The sequence below is a fragment of the Ranitomeya imitator genome, chromosome 2 (assembly GCF_032444005.1).
Source record: "Ranitomeya imitator isolate aRanImi1 chromosome 2, aRanImi1.pri, whole genome shotgun sequence".
In the NCBI taxonomy this organism is placed as follows: Eukaryota; Metazoa; Chordata; class Amphibia; order Anura; family Dendrobatidae; genus Ranitomeya; species Ranitomeya imitator.
In genome coordinates this window covers 45,853,007-45,867,114 of record NC_091283.1, presented here as the reverse complement: position 1 = coordinate 45,867,114, position 14,108 = coordinate 45,853,007, and the positions used below count along the sequence as shown (strand labels likewise).

The 14,108-nt window shown below is 46.6% G+C and overlaps 1 protein-coding gene across 3 annotated transcripts in view; it reads left to right on the top strand.

The window, feature by feature from the left end:
- TMEM91 (transmembrane protein 91) overlaps positions 1-13,895 on the top strand; it is a 61,033-nt gene extending 47,138 nt beyond the window's left edge. For 2 of the 3 annotated variants that reach the window (XM_069746623.1, XM_069746624.1), the window contains 2 exons: positions 9,879-10,022; positions 12,271-12,804. In XM_069746623.1, the coding sequence (XP_069602724.1) occupies positions 9,879-10,022; positions 12,271-12,429 (303 nt within the window). In that variant the 3' untranslated portion in view covers positions 12,430-12,804. Of the gene's footprint in view, positions 1-9,878; positions 10,023-12,270 lie in introns of all 3 variants that reach the window. The other variant, XM_069746622.1, reaches the window with a different exon arrangement.
- Positions 13,896-14,108: the final 213 nt, after the last annotated feature.

Here is a 14,108-nt window from a genome sequence, read left to right as displayed (position 1 = left end):
GCATTATAAACTTCTGTGAAGCACTTGGGCATTCAAAGTTCTCACCACACATCTAGATAAGTTCCATGGGGGGTCTAGTTTCCAAAATGGGGTCACTTGTGGGGGATTTCTACTGTTTAGGCACATCAGGGGCTCTCCAAACGCGACATGGCGTCCAATCTCAATTCCAGCCAATTCTACATTGAAAAAGTAAAACGGCGCTCCTTCACTTCTAAGTTCTGCGGTGCGCCCAAACAGTGGTTTTCCCCCACATATTGGGTATCGACGTACTCAGGAGAAATTGCATAACAAAATTTATGGTTACATTTCTGTTTTTACACTTGTGAAAATAAAAAAAATGGTTCTGAATTAAGATGTTTGCAAAAAAAAGTTAAATGTTCATTTTTTCCTTCCACATTGTTTCAGTTCCTGTGAAGCACGTAAAGGGTTAATAAACTTCTTGAATGTGGTTTTGAGAACCTTGAGGGGTGTAGTTTTTAGAATGTTGTCACACTTCATTATTTTCTATCATATAGACCCCTCAAAATGACTTCAGATGTGATGTGGTCCCTAAAAAAAAATGGTGTTGTAAAAATGAGAAATTGCTGGTCAACTTTTAACCCTTATAACTCCCTAACAAAAAAAAATTTTGTTTCCAAAATTGTGCTGATGTAAAGTAGACATGTGGGAAATCTTATTTATTAACTATTTTTCGTGACATATCTCTCTGATTTAAGGGCATAAAAATACAAAGTTTGAAAATTGCAAAATTTTAAAAATTTTCGCCATATTTCCGTTTTTTTCATAAATAATCGCAAGTAATATCGAAGAAATGTTACCACTAACATGAAGTACAATATGTCACGAAAAAACAATCTCAGAATCAGCGGGATCCGTTGAAGCGTTCCAGAGTTATAACCTCATAAAGTGACAGTGGTCAGAATTGCAAAAATTGGCCCGGTCATTAAGTACCAAATTGGCTCTGTCACTAAGGGGTTAAGCCTCCTGTAAACATTAGTTAAATGTTGGTGTATTTGGATGAGAATCTTATATTCATAGGGGGCTCTGGACGACTCCTGCAGCAGATGTGGGGGAGCAGGGATTGGATGTGTTCTCTGGTCCCCCAGGACATAAGTGGTGCCTGGCAGCTGCTTGACTCCCTTTTCCCTATCTGAATACTGTCCTATGAGGATGGGTCTAAAGCATCGAGCTCGTGTTATTTAGTTGTTGTGCCCGCCTTTCATATTATCAGGCTTCGATGGATGTTGCCTTTTTCAAAGTGAATTCTATAGTATATTCCTTAACAAACGAGCCGCTTTTAACTTTTTTGGTAGCAAATCCCATATCTTAAAAAAAATATGCCGAATGGTTTTGTATGCAGCTCGCCTCAGGCTCCACGATTGATCATTCACCGTTGTAGACCAGGTAGAGGGGATGATAAAAATGAAAAATTCTTAACACATAAGTTTTCAAATAATTGCAAAATGTGACTTTCCTTAAATGACAAAGTTCTCCAACGTGTTGATAGTTCTGTGTGTAGGGGGCAGTATTATAGTTCTTAGTGCTGGTTATGGCTGACATTTTCTAAATAGTGACAGCCACTTTTGGGAGTGAAAATTTGCACTTTCCTCCTCCACAGAACTTAGTCAATCATACATAGTGCATACTTGAGAGATGGCAAACCATATAGTCAGTAAGGTCCATCAGGATCAGTTTCATCATCTCTATGAAGTTTTACAAATAAAAGTTGCTATATGGAAACTGTTGACGAGATGCTGTTCTGTAATGTACTTAGTACTTTGAGTGCACAAGGGTGTAATTACCGTATTTGTCTGTCTGTTTGTTTTCAGCAGACTTTTCTGATAAATAAGCTGAGACACTTGATTTACAAACCACTGAAGAATTGCCCTGTCCTTCTTGGAGTAATAAAAGGAAGAAGGAACCCTACTGGTTGACGTGCAGAGCGTCATGCTGAGCTCCGAGTACGCCATGCACATTTTTTGTATTGTTTAGTATTGCTCTGACTTTCCTGAGAATGCTGAAATACCCCCATCATGGCGACAAATGCCCTATAACAGTGTGTGCTGGCCACATATGCCTTTCTAACACTTATATGCACCCATATATCTTTCTATGGTAAGTGGCCAAAGTCAGTCGTGATCTTGTTGCCAATGCTGGGCAGCAATCCAGTTCATGGCTTTTGACTATTTGACCATTCCTTTGTCTTATGGTACAAAAAAAACAAAAAACAGACAAATAAATGCAGGATCCAATACCTGATCGCCTGCTTGTTCATCTTCTGGCATCATGAGTGTTTATCAATGAAGACTAATCAAATAATATTGATCTGTAGAATTATTATTATTATTTATTTATATGGCACCATTAATTCCATGGTGCTGTACATGAGAAGGGGTTATATCAGAATGCAAATATCACTTACAGTAAACAAATCTAACAATGACGGACTGATACAGAGGGAAGAGGACCCTGCCCTTGCGGGCTTACATTCTACAGGATTATGGGGAAGGCAGGGCCGTATTTAGAGTTTCTGCTGCCCTAGGCACTTTTAGTGCTGCCTCCCCCATTGGTGAGTATAACACTATCGGCAGTGACTTTGCCATAAATCACTGATGTGAAAGTAGCCTCGTGCAGCAGATCCGGCAGTTTTTCTGCATCTGCGGTGTAACGGATCACTTACGGCAACACTGAGTTCGGCCTCATTCATTCCCTATGGGACTTGCGGACATGTGCGGCACTTGCGGTTTTGCTGCGATCCGGCAAATGCGGTACTTGCAGCAATGGAAAAAAAACACTGCTAGCAGTGTTTTTTGTATCACCGCAAGTGTAAAACCGCAAGTGTCGCACATGTCCGCAAATAGACATCACTACCCATCGGAGACAGTGATGATAAACTGTAAAGTGCTGCGGAATATGTTAGCGCTATATAAAAATAAAGATTATTATTATTATTACCTGTCCCTGCACCTTGCTAACTCATCCCTAACCATCCCTCCCTGACCTAAAACTACACTATAAAGCTTTAGAAAAACAATTAACTGACATATTCCTATGATAATGAGGCTCCAGGCTACGGCGTAGACTGGGACGGGCAGTCTCCGGGTCTCCATTCTCTCTGTGCACACCCTCAGTCCCTGCCTCACTCCCTGTGCACAGACCTCCCTTCACCGGACCCGGTAATCGCCGCTCGCAGTGGCATACCGGCAGAGGTGTATTTAGGTTTTCTGGCACCAGGGGCAAGAATTCATTTTGGTGCCCCCCCTCCGCCAAGGACATATGCGATTTGCACACTCAGTCATGTACCCACGAGCTCCTCTCCCTAATGCTCTCAATGTTCAGTGAAAAACAGAGAAGCAGAAGAGAAGCTCGTTGTCACAGGACCATGAGTATGAAAATCACATATGAGTGAAGTGTCCATGTGATGACTACTGGAACCTGCAGAGCTGAATCCTGACATTGCAGCTTCTGAATTCTCACAACTAATGCACTGCACACTTTTAGGATTCTCCCTTGTGGACAGTCATGTCAGCCCAAGTATGTGATTTGTATACTTCTGGCCACATTCCGACTAGACGTGCCCGGCCTCGCTCAGTTCATTTTCATTGACTGAGGCCACACATGTCTAGTCAGCACGTGACTGCATGTATGTAAATCGCCAGCAAGAGAGAATCCTGACTGCGTGCAGAGCGCACTGTGAGAATTTAGAAGTCTGCAGTCACAAAGAATGACTGCAGACTCATTACAAACCTGGACATCCCCTTTAATGCTCCTAATATAAATTAAGACATGAGAGTTAGTTAGTATCACAAATAACATTTACATCCAGGTACCTTATAGATGATGTCGCCTCTGGAGCCGTTCTCCTTTTCTTCATCTTGTCCAGACCCCATGATGAGTTTTCTCATCCACAGCCGTCTCTGCAGATTTCCATCTTCTCCGCTCTTTTGCAGAAAATCTCCACATGATGCCCTTAAAGATACAAGTGTCATTATAATGCTCCTGAATAAAAAATTGCCCCTTACTATATTGTCTGCACAAAATATGACCCCCACATTGTCCCTCTTATGGTACATGCTCTACACACTGACCTCTCCTTTCCATACTGGCCCCCTCTTCACACTGTCCTCTCACACTGTGTCCCCCTATAGGGCCTAGTATTTATACTCCATATTTATACTCCATCCTCCCACCCTGTGTGCATGGCTCCCCCATCCTCCCACCCTGCGTGCATGGCTCCTCCATCCTCCCCCCTGCGTGCATGGCTCCTCCATCCTCCCTCCCTCCGTGCATGGCTCCTCCATCCTCCCCCCCTGCGTGCATGGCTCCGCCATCCTCCCCCTTGCGTGCATGGCTCCTCCATCCTTCCACCCTGCGTGCATGGCTCTCCCATCCTCCCCCCTGCGTGCGTGGCTCCTCCATCCTCCTCCCTTGAGTACATGGCTCCTCTATCCTCCCCCTGCATGCATGGCTCTTCCATCCTCCCCCCTGCGTGCATGGCTCCTCCATCGTCCCCCCTGCATGCATGGCTCCTCCATCCTCCTCCCCTGTGTGCATGGCTCCTCCATCCTCCCCCTTGCGTGCATGGCTCCTCCATCCTTCCACCCTGCGTGCATGGCTCTCCCATCCTCCCCCCTGCGTGCGTGGCTCCTCCATCCTCCTCCCCTGAGTACATGGCTCCTCTATCCTCCCACCCTGCATGCATGGCTCCCCCCATCCTCCCCCCTGCGTGCATGGCTCCTCCATCCTCCTCCCCTGAGTACATGACTCCTCTATCCTCCCACCATGCGTGCATGGCTCCTCCATCCTCCTCCCCTGTGTGCATGACTCCTCTATCCTCCCACCCTGCGTGCATGGCTCCCCCATCCTCCCCCCTGCGTGCATGGCTCCTCCATCCTCCCCCTTGAGTGCATGGCTCCTCCATCCTCCAACCCTGCGTGCACGGCTCCCCCCATCCTCCCACCCTGCGTGCATGGCTCCTCCATCCTCCCCCCTGCGTGCATGGCTCCTCCATCCTCCTCCCCTGCGTGCATGGCTCCCCATCCTCCTCCCCTGCGTGCATGGCTCCTCCATCCTCCTCCCCTGCGTGCATGGCTCCTCTATCCTCCCACCCTGCGTGCATGGCTCCTCCATCCTCCTCCCCTGCGTGCATGGCTCCTCTATCCTCCCACCCTGCGTGCATGGCTCCCGTATCCTCCTCCCCTGCGTGCATGGCTCCCCCATCCTACCCCCTTGCGTGCATGGCTCCTCCATCCTCTCACCCTGCGTGCATGGCTCCCCCATCCTCCCCCCCTGCGTGCATGGCTCCTCCATCCTCCTCCCCTGCGTGTATGGCTCCTCTATCCTCCAACCCTGCGTGCATGGCTCCCCATCCTCCTCCCCTGTCATACTCACCTCTCACGGTGCGGCGCGGCGTAGCGCAGAACTTCCCGGAATCTCTGCAGCGTCTTCCTTCCTGTATGAGCGGTCACGTGGTACCGCTCATTAAGGCGATGAATATGCGCATATTCATCACCTTAATGAGCGGTACCACGTGACCGCTGAAGACAGGACGCGCTGCCGGCGATGAGACAGAGTTGCAGCCACCGCGGGAGGAAGGTGAGTATGACGTCTTCAGGGAGGGGGGCGGGAAGGAGTGAGGGGGGCGGGCACTTGACCCCAGACTTTTATAAAAAAAAAAAAAACCTTGCTCAAGTGCGCCCCCCCGCATACTGCCTCCCTAGGCACGTGCCCTCAAGTGCCTAGTGGCAAATACAGCCCTGGGGGAAGGAGACAGTAGGTCGAGGGTTGCAGCAGCTCCAATGGTATTGAGCTGGCCGTGTGGTCTTTACAGGCTGTAAGCTTCCTTGAAGAGGTGGGTTTTCAGGTTCCTTTTGAAGGATCCAAAAGTAGTGGATAACCGGATGTGTTGGGGCACTGAATTTCAGAGGATGGGTGATATTCGGGAGAAGTCTTGGAGGCAATTGAGTGAGGAGCGAATAAGCAAGGAGGAGAGGAGGAGGTCTTGGGAGGACCGGAGATTACGTGAGGGAAGATATTGAGAGATTAGTATGGAAATATATGGAGGAAAAGGTCATGGATGGCTTTGTAGGTCAGTGTTAGTAATTTAAACTGGGAAATTGGGAGCCAGTGAAGGGATTTGTAAAGAGCTGAAGCAGGAGTGTAGCGAGGAGAGAGATTAATTAGTCGGGCAGCAGAGTTAAGGATGGACTGGAGGGGTGCGAGAGTGTTAGAAGGTAGGCCACAGAGGAGTATGTTGCAGTAGTCGAAGCGGGAGATGATTAGGGCATGCACAAGCATTTTGGTAGCATGTGGGTTGAGGAAAGGACGGATTCTGGAAATATTTTTGAGCTGGAGGCGACAGGAGGTGGCGAGAGCTTGGATGTGCGGTTTGAAGGACAGGGCTGAGTCAAGGGTTACTCCGAGGCAGCGGATTTTAGGGACAGGGGAAAGTGTGATTTCATTTATTTTGATAGATAGATCAGGTAGGGAAGATATGGGTGATGGAGGAAAGATAATGAGTTCAGATTTGTCCACATTGAGCTTGAGGAAGCAAGAGGAGGAGGATATGGCTGATAAACACTCTGGGATTCTGGAGAGCAGAGAGGTGACATCTGGGCCAGAGAGGTAGATCTGAGTGTCATCGGCATATAGATGGTACTGGAAGCCATAGGACCTTATGAGTTGTCCCAGGCCGAGTGTATAGATTGAGAAGAGTAAGGGTCCTAGGACAGAGCCTTGGGGGACTCCAACAGAGAGGGGGCGAGATGAAGAGGTAGTATGGGAGTAGTAAACGCTAAATGTGCGGTTGGCAAGGTATGAGGAGATCCAAGATAGGGCAATGTCTTTGACCCCAAAGGAAGAGAGGATCTGAAGTAGGAGGCAGTGGTCAACTGTGTCGAAGGCAGAGGACAGGTCTAGGAGGAGGAGTATAGAGAATTGTCTGTTAGCTTTGGCTGTAAGTCGTTAGTAACTTTGGTCAGGGCAGTCTCAGTGGAATGGTGGGGACGGAAGCCAGATTGTAGATTGTCGAAGAGAGAGTTAGATGCAAAGTGAGAGGAAAGTTCAGCATGGACGTGCTGCTCAAGGAGTTTGGAAGCAGATGGGAGCAAAGATATGGGGCGATAGCTGGACATACCGCTTGGGTCTAGGGATGGCTTTTTGAGGATAGGTGTGATTGTGGCATGTTTGAAGGCAGAGGGGAAGGTACCAGAAGTTAGTGAAAGGTTGAAGAGATGGGTTAGGGATGGGATTAGTGTGGTGGTGAGGTTGGGGAGGAGGTGGGATGGGATGGGGTCAAGTGCACAAGTGGTGAGGTGTGATTTGGAGAGAAGATGAGCATGCTCCCCTTCAGCGATTTTGGAGAGTGAAGTTATGGGATTTGGGCATTGGTTTCTCATACAAAGGGGTTGTGGTGGTTGGACAACAAAGACTTGCCTTGTTTGGTCTATCTTATTTTTGAAGTGCGTGGCAAAGTCCTCGGCAACGATTAGGGAACTCGGAGGGGGCAGTGGTGGGAGGAGGGAGTTAAAAGTGTTAAACAACTGTTTGGGGTTGCGGGATAAGGAAGATACGAGGGTTGTGAAGTAGGCCTGCTTAGCAGAGGTGAGAGCTGATTTGAATGCCAGTGTTGCTTGTTTGAGTGCAGTGAAATCATCTTGCAAATGCGTTTTCTTCCAACGCCGTTATGCAATTCTGGATACTTGCCGAAGCTTTTTAGTGATGTTATTGTGCCAGGGTTGTCTATTAGTTCGTCGCACTCTGCTATGCATGACAGGGGCGACCGTGTCAATAGCTGATGCAAGAGTGGCATTGTAGAAAGCAGTGGCAGTGTCTGTGTCGTGGAGTGAGGATATAGAGGACAGTAGTAGGATAGAGTCAGAGAGTGTGTGGGTGTCTAGGTGTGCGAGGTTCCTGCGTGGGTGCGCATGGTGCTGGACATGGGTGACAGGTGAGGAGGACAGGGATGAGAAAGTGAGTAGATGGTGGTCAGATAGAGGGAGAAGGGAGGTTGTGAAGTTAGAAAGGGAGCATAAACGGGTGAAGACCAGGTCTAATGTGTGTCCGTCAGTGTGGGTGCCTGAGGAGGACCACTGAGTAAGTCCAAAGGATGAAGTAAGGGACAGGAGTTTGGAGGCTGCTGACTTGTGGGTGTCAATGGGGATGTTGAAGTCACCCATGATGATGGTGGGAATGTCAGCAGACAGAAAGTGAAGGAGCCAGGTGGAGAATTGGTCAATAAAGGCAGTGGTCGGGCCCGGAGGTCGGTATATGATGGCCATTTGGAGGTTGTAGGGGGAGTAGATGCGGACAGAGTGGACTTCAAAAGAGGAGAGGATAAGGGAGGGTAGAGGTGGGATTGGGTTAAAGGTACAGTTGGAAGAAAGGAGAAGACCCACTCCTCCACCGTGTTTGTTGCCAGGGCGAGGAGTGTGGGTGAAGTGGAGGCCACCATAACATAGTGCAGCAGGGGAGGCTGTGTCAGAGGGTGTCATCCATGTTTCGGTAATGCCCAGAAAGAAAAGATTACGAGAGGTAAAGAGGGGTAGAATGGTTAATGTAAAATCCCTGCCGGGCTGGACTTACACTTAGAAGCCTATTGGGCATCAGAAGGCCAGAATGAAACCCTTCACACAGTATTTTAATGTTCCCACTTAGTCAGGAACGAAACTAATGAAACGAATCAATCATGTAATTACGGTGAGAGGGCGTCAGTCAGCGAGCACAGCTGTCAGGTATTGTGGCGCATAGATGCCGCCATATCGGGGGATTATCTGTGCTGTTTTACACTCGAGGCCTCCATAACAAGCACAGCGCAGAGGTAGAACATATGTTCACCATTCAGTATGACATGTGGGGTATATCTGCAAGAAAACAAACAAGTAGGACCAAGAATCCCACCTCCATTCCTTTCTCACAGCAAAAGAGGGATATTCGCCAAGTCCTGGGGGTTTTCTGGTTCACCCCACCACGTCCTTTGTTACCCTTGACCACCAGAGTTTTATTAATAATCCCATCATTGATATAGGGCACTATTAACTCCTTCACCCCCCTAGCCCACCAGGGAAATAAAGATGAAATTCTTCACCAGACCACCAGAGATGACTACATTACCCCAGTACTAACCTAGACCACCAAGCGAGGAACCATTAACCCATTCACTTCTTTATACAACCAAAGATAAATCCCATTAACATATTCATAGACCTCCATGGATATAAACACTAACCCCATGACAGCCTAGACGACAAGAAATTATTACATTAACCCCATTACTATCCACCAAGGGAGGAACCAGTAACGCGTTTACTACATTATTCCGCCAGGACTTTCTCCATTAATCCCTTGACCACCCTAGACCACCAGGGATATAATCAACAGTGTATACCACCCAATGTGACTAGAAAAATCCCTTTCACTACCCTAGACAAACAAGGCTGTGAATATTAACGTTTTTCCCTACATTAACTCCTTCACCACCCTAGACAACCAGGAATATAAACATTAATCTCATTGTATGCCTCTTCGCTACCCTAGACCACCAAAATACAAACCATTTACTACTTTATACCACCAGGAATTGTTCCCAGGGATTTCTTTACCCCTTTCACCAACCTAGACCACCAGGGATAATAAAATTAACCCACTTTGTAACCGAGGCCACCAGAGATGACTATATTACTTTTTTTCACTACATTAGACCAACAAGGGATGGACCATTGACTCCTTCACTTCTTTTCCCCACCAGTGATATGACCATTAACCCCTAGACTGCCAGGGATATGAACATTAAACCCATTTAATTGCAATTTTTTGCAGTTTCGTTATATATATGCCTCGGGATATATGTTTCTGATCATCATCCCTGTCTATCTTCACAGAACGATTCATCCAGTGAAAGCGACACAGACAGTGAGAGTCATTTCTCTCTGCTCCTGCCCCAGGATTACCTGGGACTCGCCGTCTTCTCCATGTTGTGCTGTTTCTGGCCCCTGGGCATTGCTGCTTTCTTCCTATCACAAAAGGTAAGAACCGATGACGGTGATTTTTTTTTTTACTGCTGTTTGATCTGTAAAATGTGGAATAAGAGAAAAAAACGGAAAAAAAAATAAAAGGTTCGGGGTAGAGAAAACAATGGCTTGGTGGTTTCCTAAGCTTGTGTACATTCCTAGGAGTGGGGGTCTGTAGCAGGACCCCGACACCCACCAAGAGTCTGGCACAGAATTCCTCCACCTCAACGTGACCATTGGGGCCTTCAATAACATTGCAGTTTTTGGAGCGAGAGAGACCCCGAATTGGTTAGAAATATTGACCTCATAATGTCCTGAGCTGCTCCGACCTTTGAGTTGGATTTCCATTGTAGGACCCCAGATCATACGTGTTGTCCTCTCCAAGGCCATGCGAAAGGTACATGGCCTACATATATGAAAGCTCTTGGTGGCCATAGACCAAGAAATATTCAAACGTTCTACACCCCTACATTTTTCCGAATCCATAGGAATTTGCAAAACGTCCATATCAGGATAGATGAGAAGACTGTGAAAAAAGCCAATACCACCGCAAGACAGCCCACAAAGCCACGCACTAGACAGTATTCATGGCAATAATTGCCTCTTATATGTTTATCGTGACTACGGGGGATGATTCTCTTTCAAGGTTAAAAGCCACGCTTAGAATTTTCTTTCCGCCGAGTAAACTCACTTGATGCTGCACGCTATGGACCAGGCGGTGGTTCACCACATACATAATGAATGTCGCCCACGCTATAGCCAGGGGGGATTCTGGAAGGCTACGTACATCTATGCATAAAAATATAATGAGTGGGAATGGTCTTGGAAGCATAAGCTGATTTTATAGCATCATTTTACGCTATATGGGTAGATATCATCTACATTCAGCCCTTCAGAACTTTCCTTGTGATGATCTTGAGATTCCCATTGCCATAAGATAGCGTTCCTATGACCAATCATCCACCCGACTAAGATGGTCCGCATATGAAATAGAGGCAACAAAGGAAAGTTTAGTGGTAGTGAGGGTAGAGGTGTGAAGTAGGTGTGTAGGAGGCATGGTAGAGGTGTGTAAGAGGCATTGTGGAGGTGTGTAAGGGGCATTGTGGAGGTGTGTAAGAGGCATTGTGGAGGTGTGTAAGAGGTATGGTAGAGGTGTGTAAGAGGCATTGTGGAGGTGTGAAGAAGGTGTGTAAGAGGCATGGTAGAGGTGTGTAAGAGGCATTGTGGAGGTGTGTAAGGGGCATTGTGGAGGTGTGTAAGAGGCATTGTGGAGGTGTGTAAGAGGCATGGTAGAGGTGTGTAAGAGGCATTGTGGAGGTGTGTAAGAGGCATTGTGGAGGTGTGTAAGAGGCATGGTAGAGGTGTGAAGGAGGTGTGTAAAGAGGTATGGTAGAGGTGTGTAAGATGCATTGTGGAGGTGTGTAAGAGGCATTGTGGAGGTGTGTAAGAGGCATTGTGGAGGTGTGTAAGAGGCATAGTAGAGGTGTGAAGGAGGTGTGTAAAGGGGTATGGTAGAGGTGTGTAAGAGGCATTGTGGAGGTGTGTAACAGGCATGGTAGAGGTATGTAAGAGGCATAGTAGAGGTGTGTAAGAGGCATTGTAGAGGTGTGTAAGAGGCACTGTGGAGGTGTGTAAGAGGAATTGTGGAGGTGTGTAAGAGGCATTGTGGAGGTGTGTAAGAGGCATGGTAGAGGTATGTAAGAGGCATGGTAGAGGTGTGAAGAAGGTGTGTAAAGGGGTATGGTAGAGGTGTGTAAGAGGCATTGTGGAGGTGTGTAACAGGCATGGTAGAGGTGTGAAGGAGGTCTGTTAGAGTCATGGCAGAGGGATGAAGGGGGTTTGCAGGAGGCATGGTAGAGGTATGAAGAAGGTGTGTAAGAGGCATGGTAGAGGTGTGTAAGAGGCATTGTGGAGGTGTGTAACAGGCATGGTAGAGGGATGAAGGAGGTGTGTAAAGAGGCATAGTAGAGGTGTGTAAGAGGCATTGTGGAGGTGTGTAAGAGGCATGGTAGAGGTGTGAAGGAGGTGTGCAAAGAGGCATGGTAGAGGTGTGTAGGAGGCATGGTAGAGGTGTGAAGGAGGTGTGTAAGAGGCATGGTAGAAGTATGGAGGAGGTATATAAGTGTAAGAAGTGTTATGGTGTATGGCCTGAATTTAGTGTGTTCATTGAAAACAATATTTTGACGATGTACTAGGGGTACTATGAACTCTTCTTCAGTGATTACTTTCCACTCTGGTAATGGATTCTTCCCTTTCTCTACAGACCAACAAGGCCTCAGCTCAAGGTGACTACCATGGGGCAAGTGTGGCTTCCAGACAAACTTTTCTGCTGGCCGTTCTGTCCATCTTCCTTGGCATTTGCACCTATGTTGGTGCGGTGGTGGCCCTCATTGCATATCTGTCTAACAGAGCACCAACCTAGGACATATTTCCCTAAGAACATCGCCGCACTACATAAGACCTTCTGAAGGAACGGACCACCGATCGCCTACACTGGATGCCCACTGGGGCTCATACACAGATCGTTCCATTGGACGCACTTTATTCATTCATGACCCAGCCGGACCATCCTTGTCTTATTTATCCTGTCCTGTATCAGATCATGTCCAGACATGTCTGTTCATTCACGAGACCCGATCAAATGGAAATTTGCCACTACAAAGGAGCGGGACTAAACTTAATATTTCATTATTTTGCAATGATTATAAGTTGGATGATAATGACATTGCTGCCTGATAGTTTCTATGTTATTTCACTATGCGTACAGAAATAACCTTATTAAATTCATATCTTCCAGAAAAACAATAATTGGGAAGTTATATTTGTGCTTCTTAAAAAAAAAATCTTTAAAAAAAACAGCGCCACCTTTGTCGATAGGATATGTCTGGTATTGCAGCTCTGCTCCTTTCACTTAGATGAGCTTCAATACCGGATACAGCCCATGGGCAGGAGCAGAGCTGTTGCAGTGTTGGTTTGGCGCTGCTGCCCCTTCATAATCGGTGGGTGGCCCAGAGACTAAACGTACAGCGATCATCAAAGGGAATGGGTCATCAGAAAAAAATATTCTTTACATAAGGTTTTTGACTTAAATGTACTTTTAAAGGACAGGAGAGGGAGGAGGTGAGCTGTGCCATCACCTATTGTGAATGGTGGATTGTGTGTTATCTACTGTGTATAGAGGTGTTATCAGTCATTGTACAGGAGGAGGAGGTGAGCTGTGACATCACCTATTTTGAATGGTGGATCCTGTGTTATCTACTGTATATAGAGGTGTTATCAGTCATTGTACAGGAGGAGGAGGTGAGCTGTGATATCACCTATTGTGAATGGTGGATCCTGTGTTATCTACTGTATATAGAGGTGTTATCAGTCATTGTACAGGAGGAGGAGGTGAGTTGTGACATCACCTATTGTGAATGGTGGATCCTGTGTTATCTACTGTGTATAGAGGTGTCATCAGTCATTGTACAGGAGGAGGAGGTGAGCTGTGACATCACCTATTGTGTATGGTGGATCCTGTGTTATCTACTGTGTATAGAGGCTTTATCAGTCATTGTAATCCTGTCTGTGATGATAATGAAACTGCTGAAAATTCTTAAATTCTAGTTCCCTGTGTGAAGTTTTGTTTTAAATCTAGATATGGAAAATGTAAAAAAAAATTGCCAAAAATTTAAAAAAAGACATTTGACATAAAACCTTAATTTAACCCATAGGTTTTCTGGTGACATATTACCTTAAGTGTATACTTATGTACCTTAGTAATAACCCGTTAATGCAGCTTCGCAGGCCCAAGTCTTATATTCAGTGGATCTACAGGGAAGAAAACAGACCATTAATTGGAACTTAATATTTACATTTTTTTGTGAAATAAAGGGAGCCAATATTAGGAACCAGTTTGCCCATTATTGCCTATGGGTAGATCCCTATACCTTTACGTGGTGGGTTGCGTACCTGGCGGCCCATACGTGAGTCTGGACCCCTCACTTGTCTTCGCCCCTGGCACCACCGTGTGCTGTTGGATTTCTCTGTCGGTATTCTGAATATTTCATACATTGTGCTAATAATTACTGAACCGGTATTAATATTTTACGACATGCACGG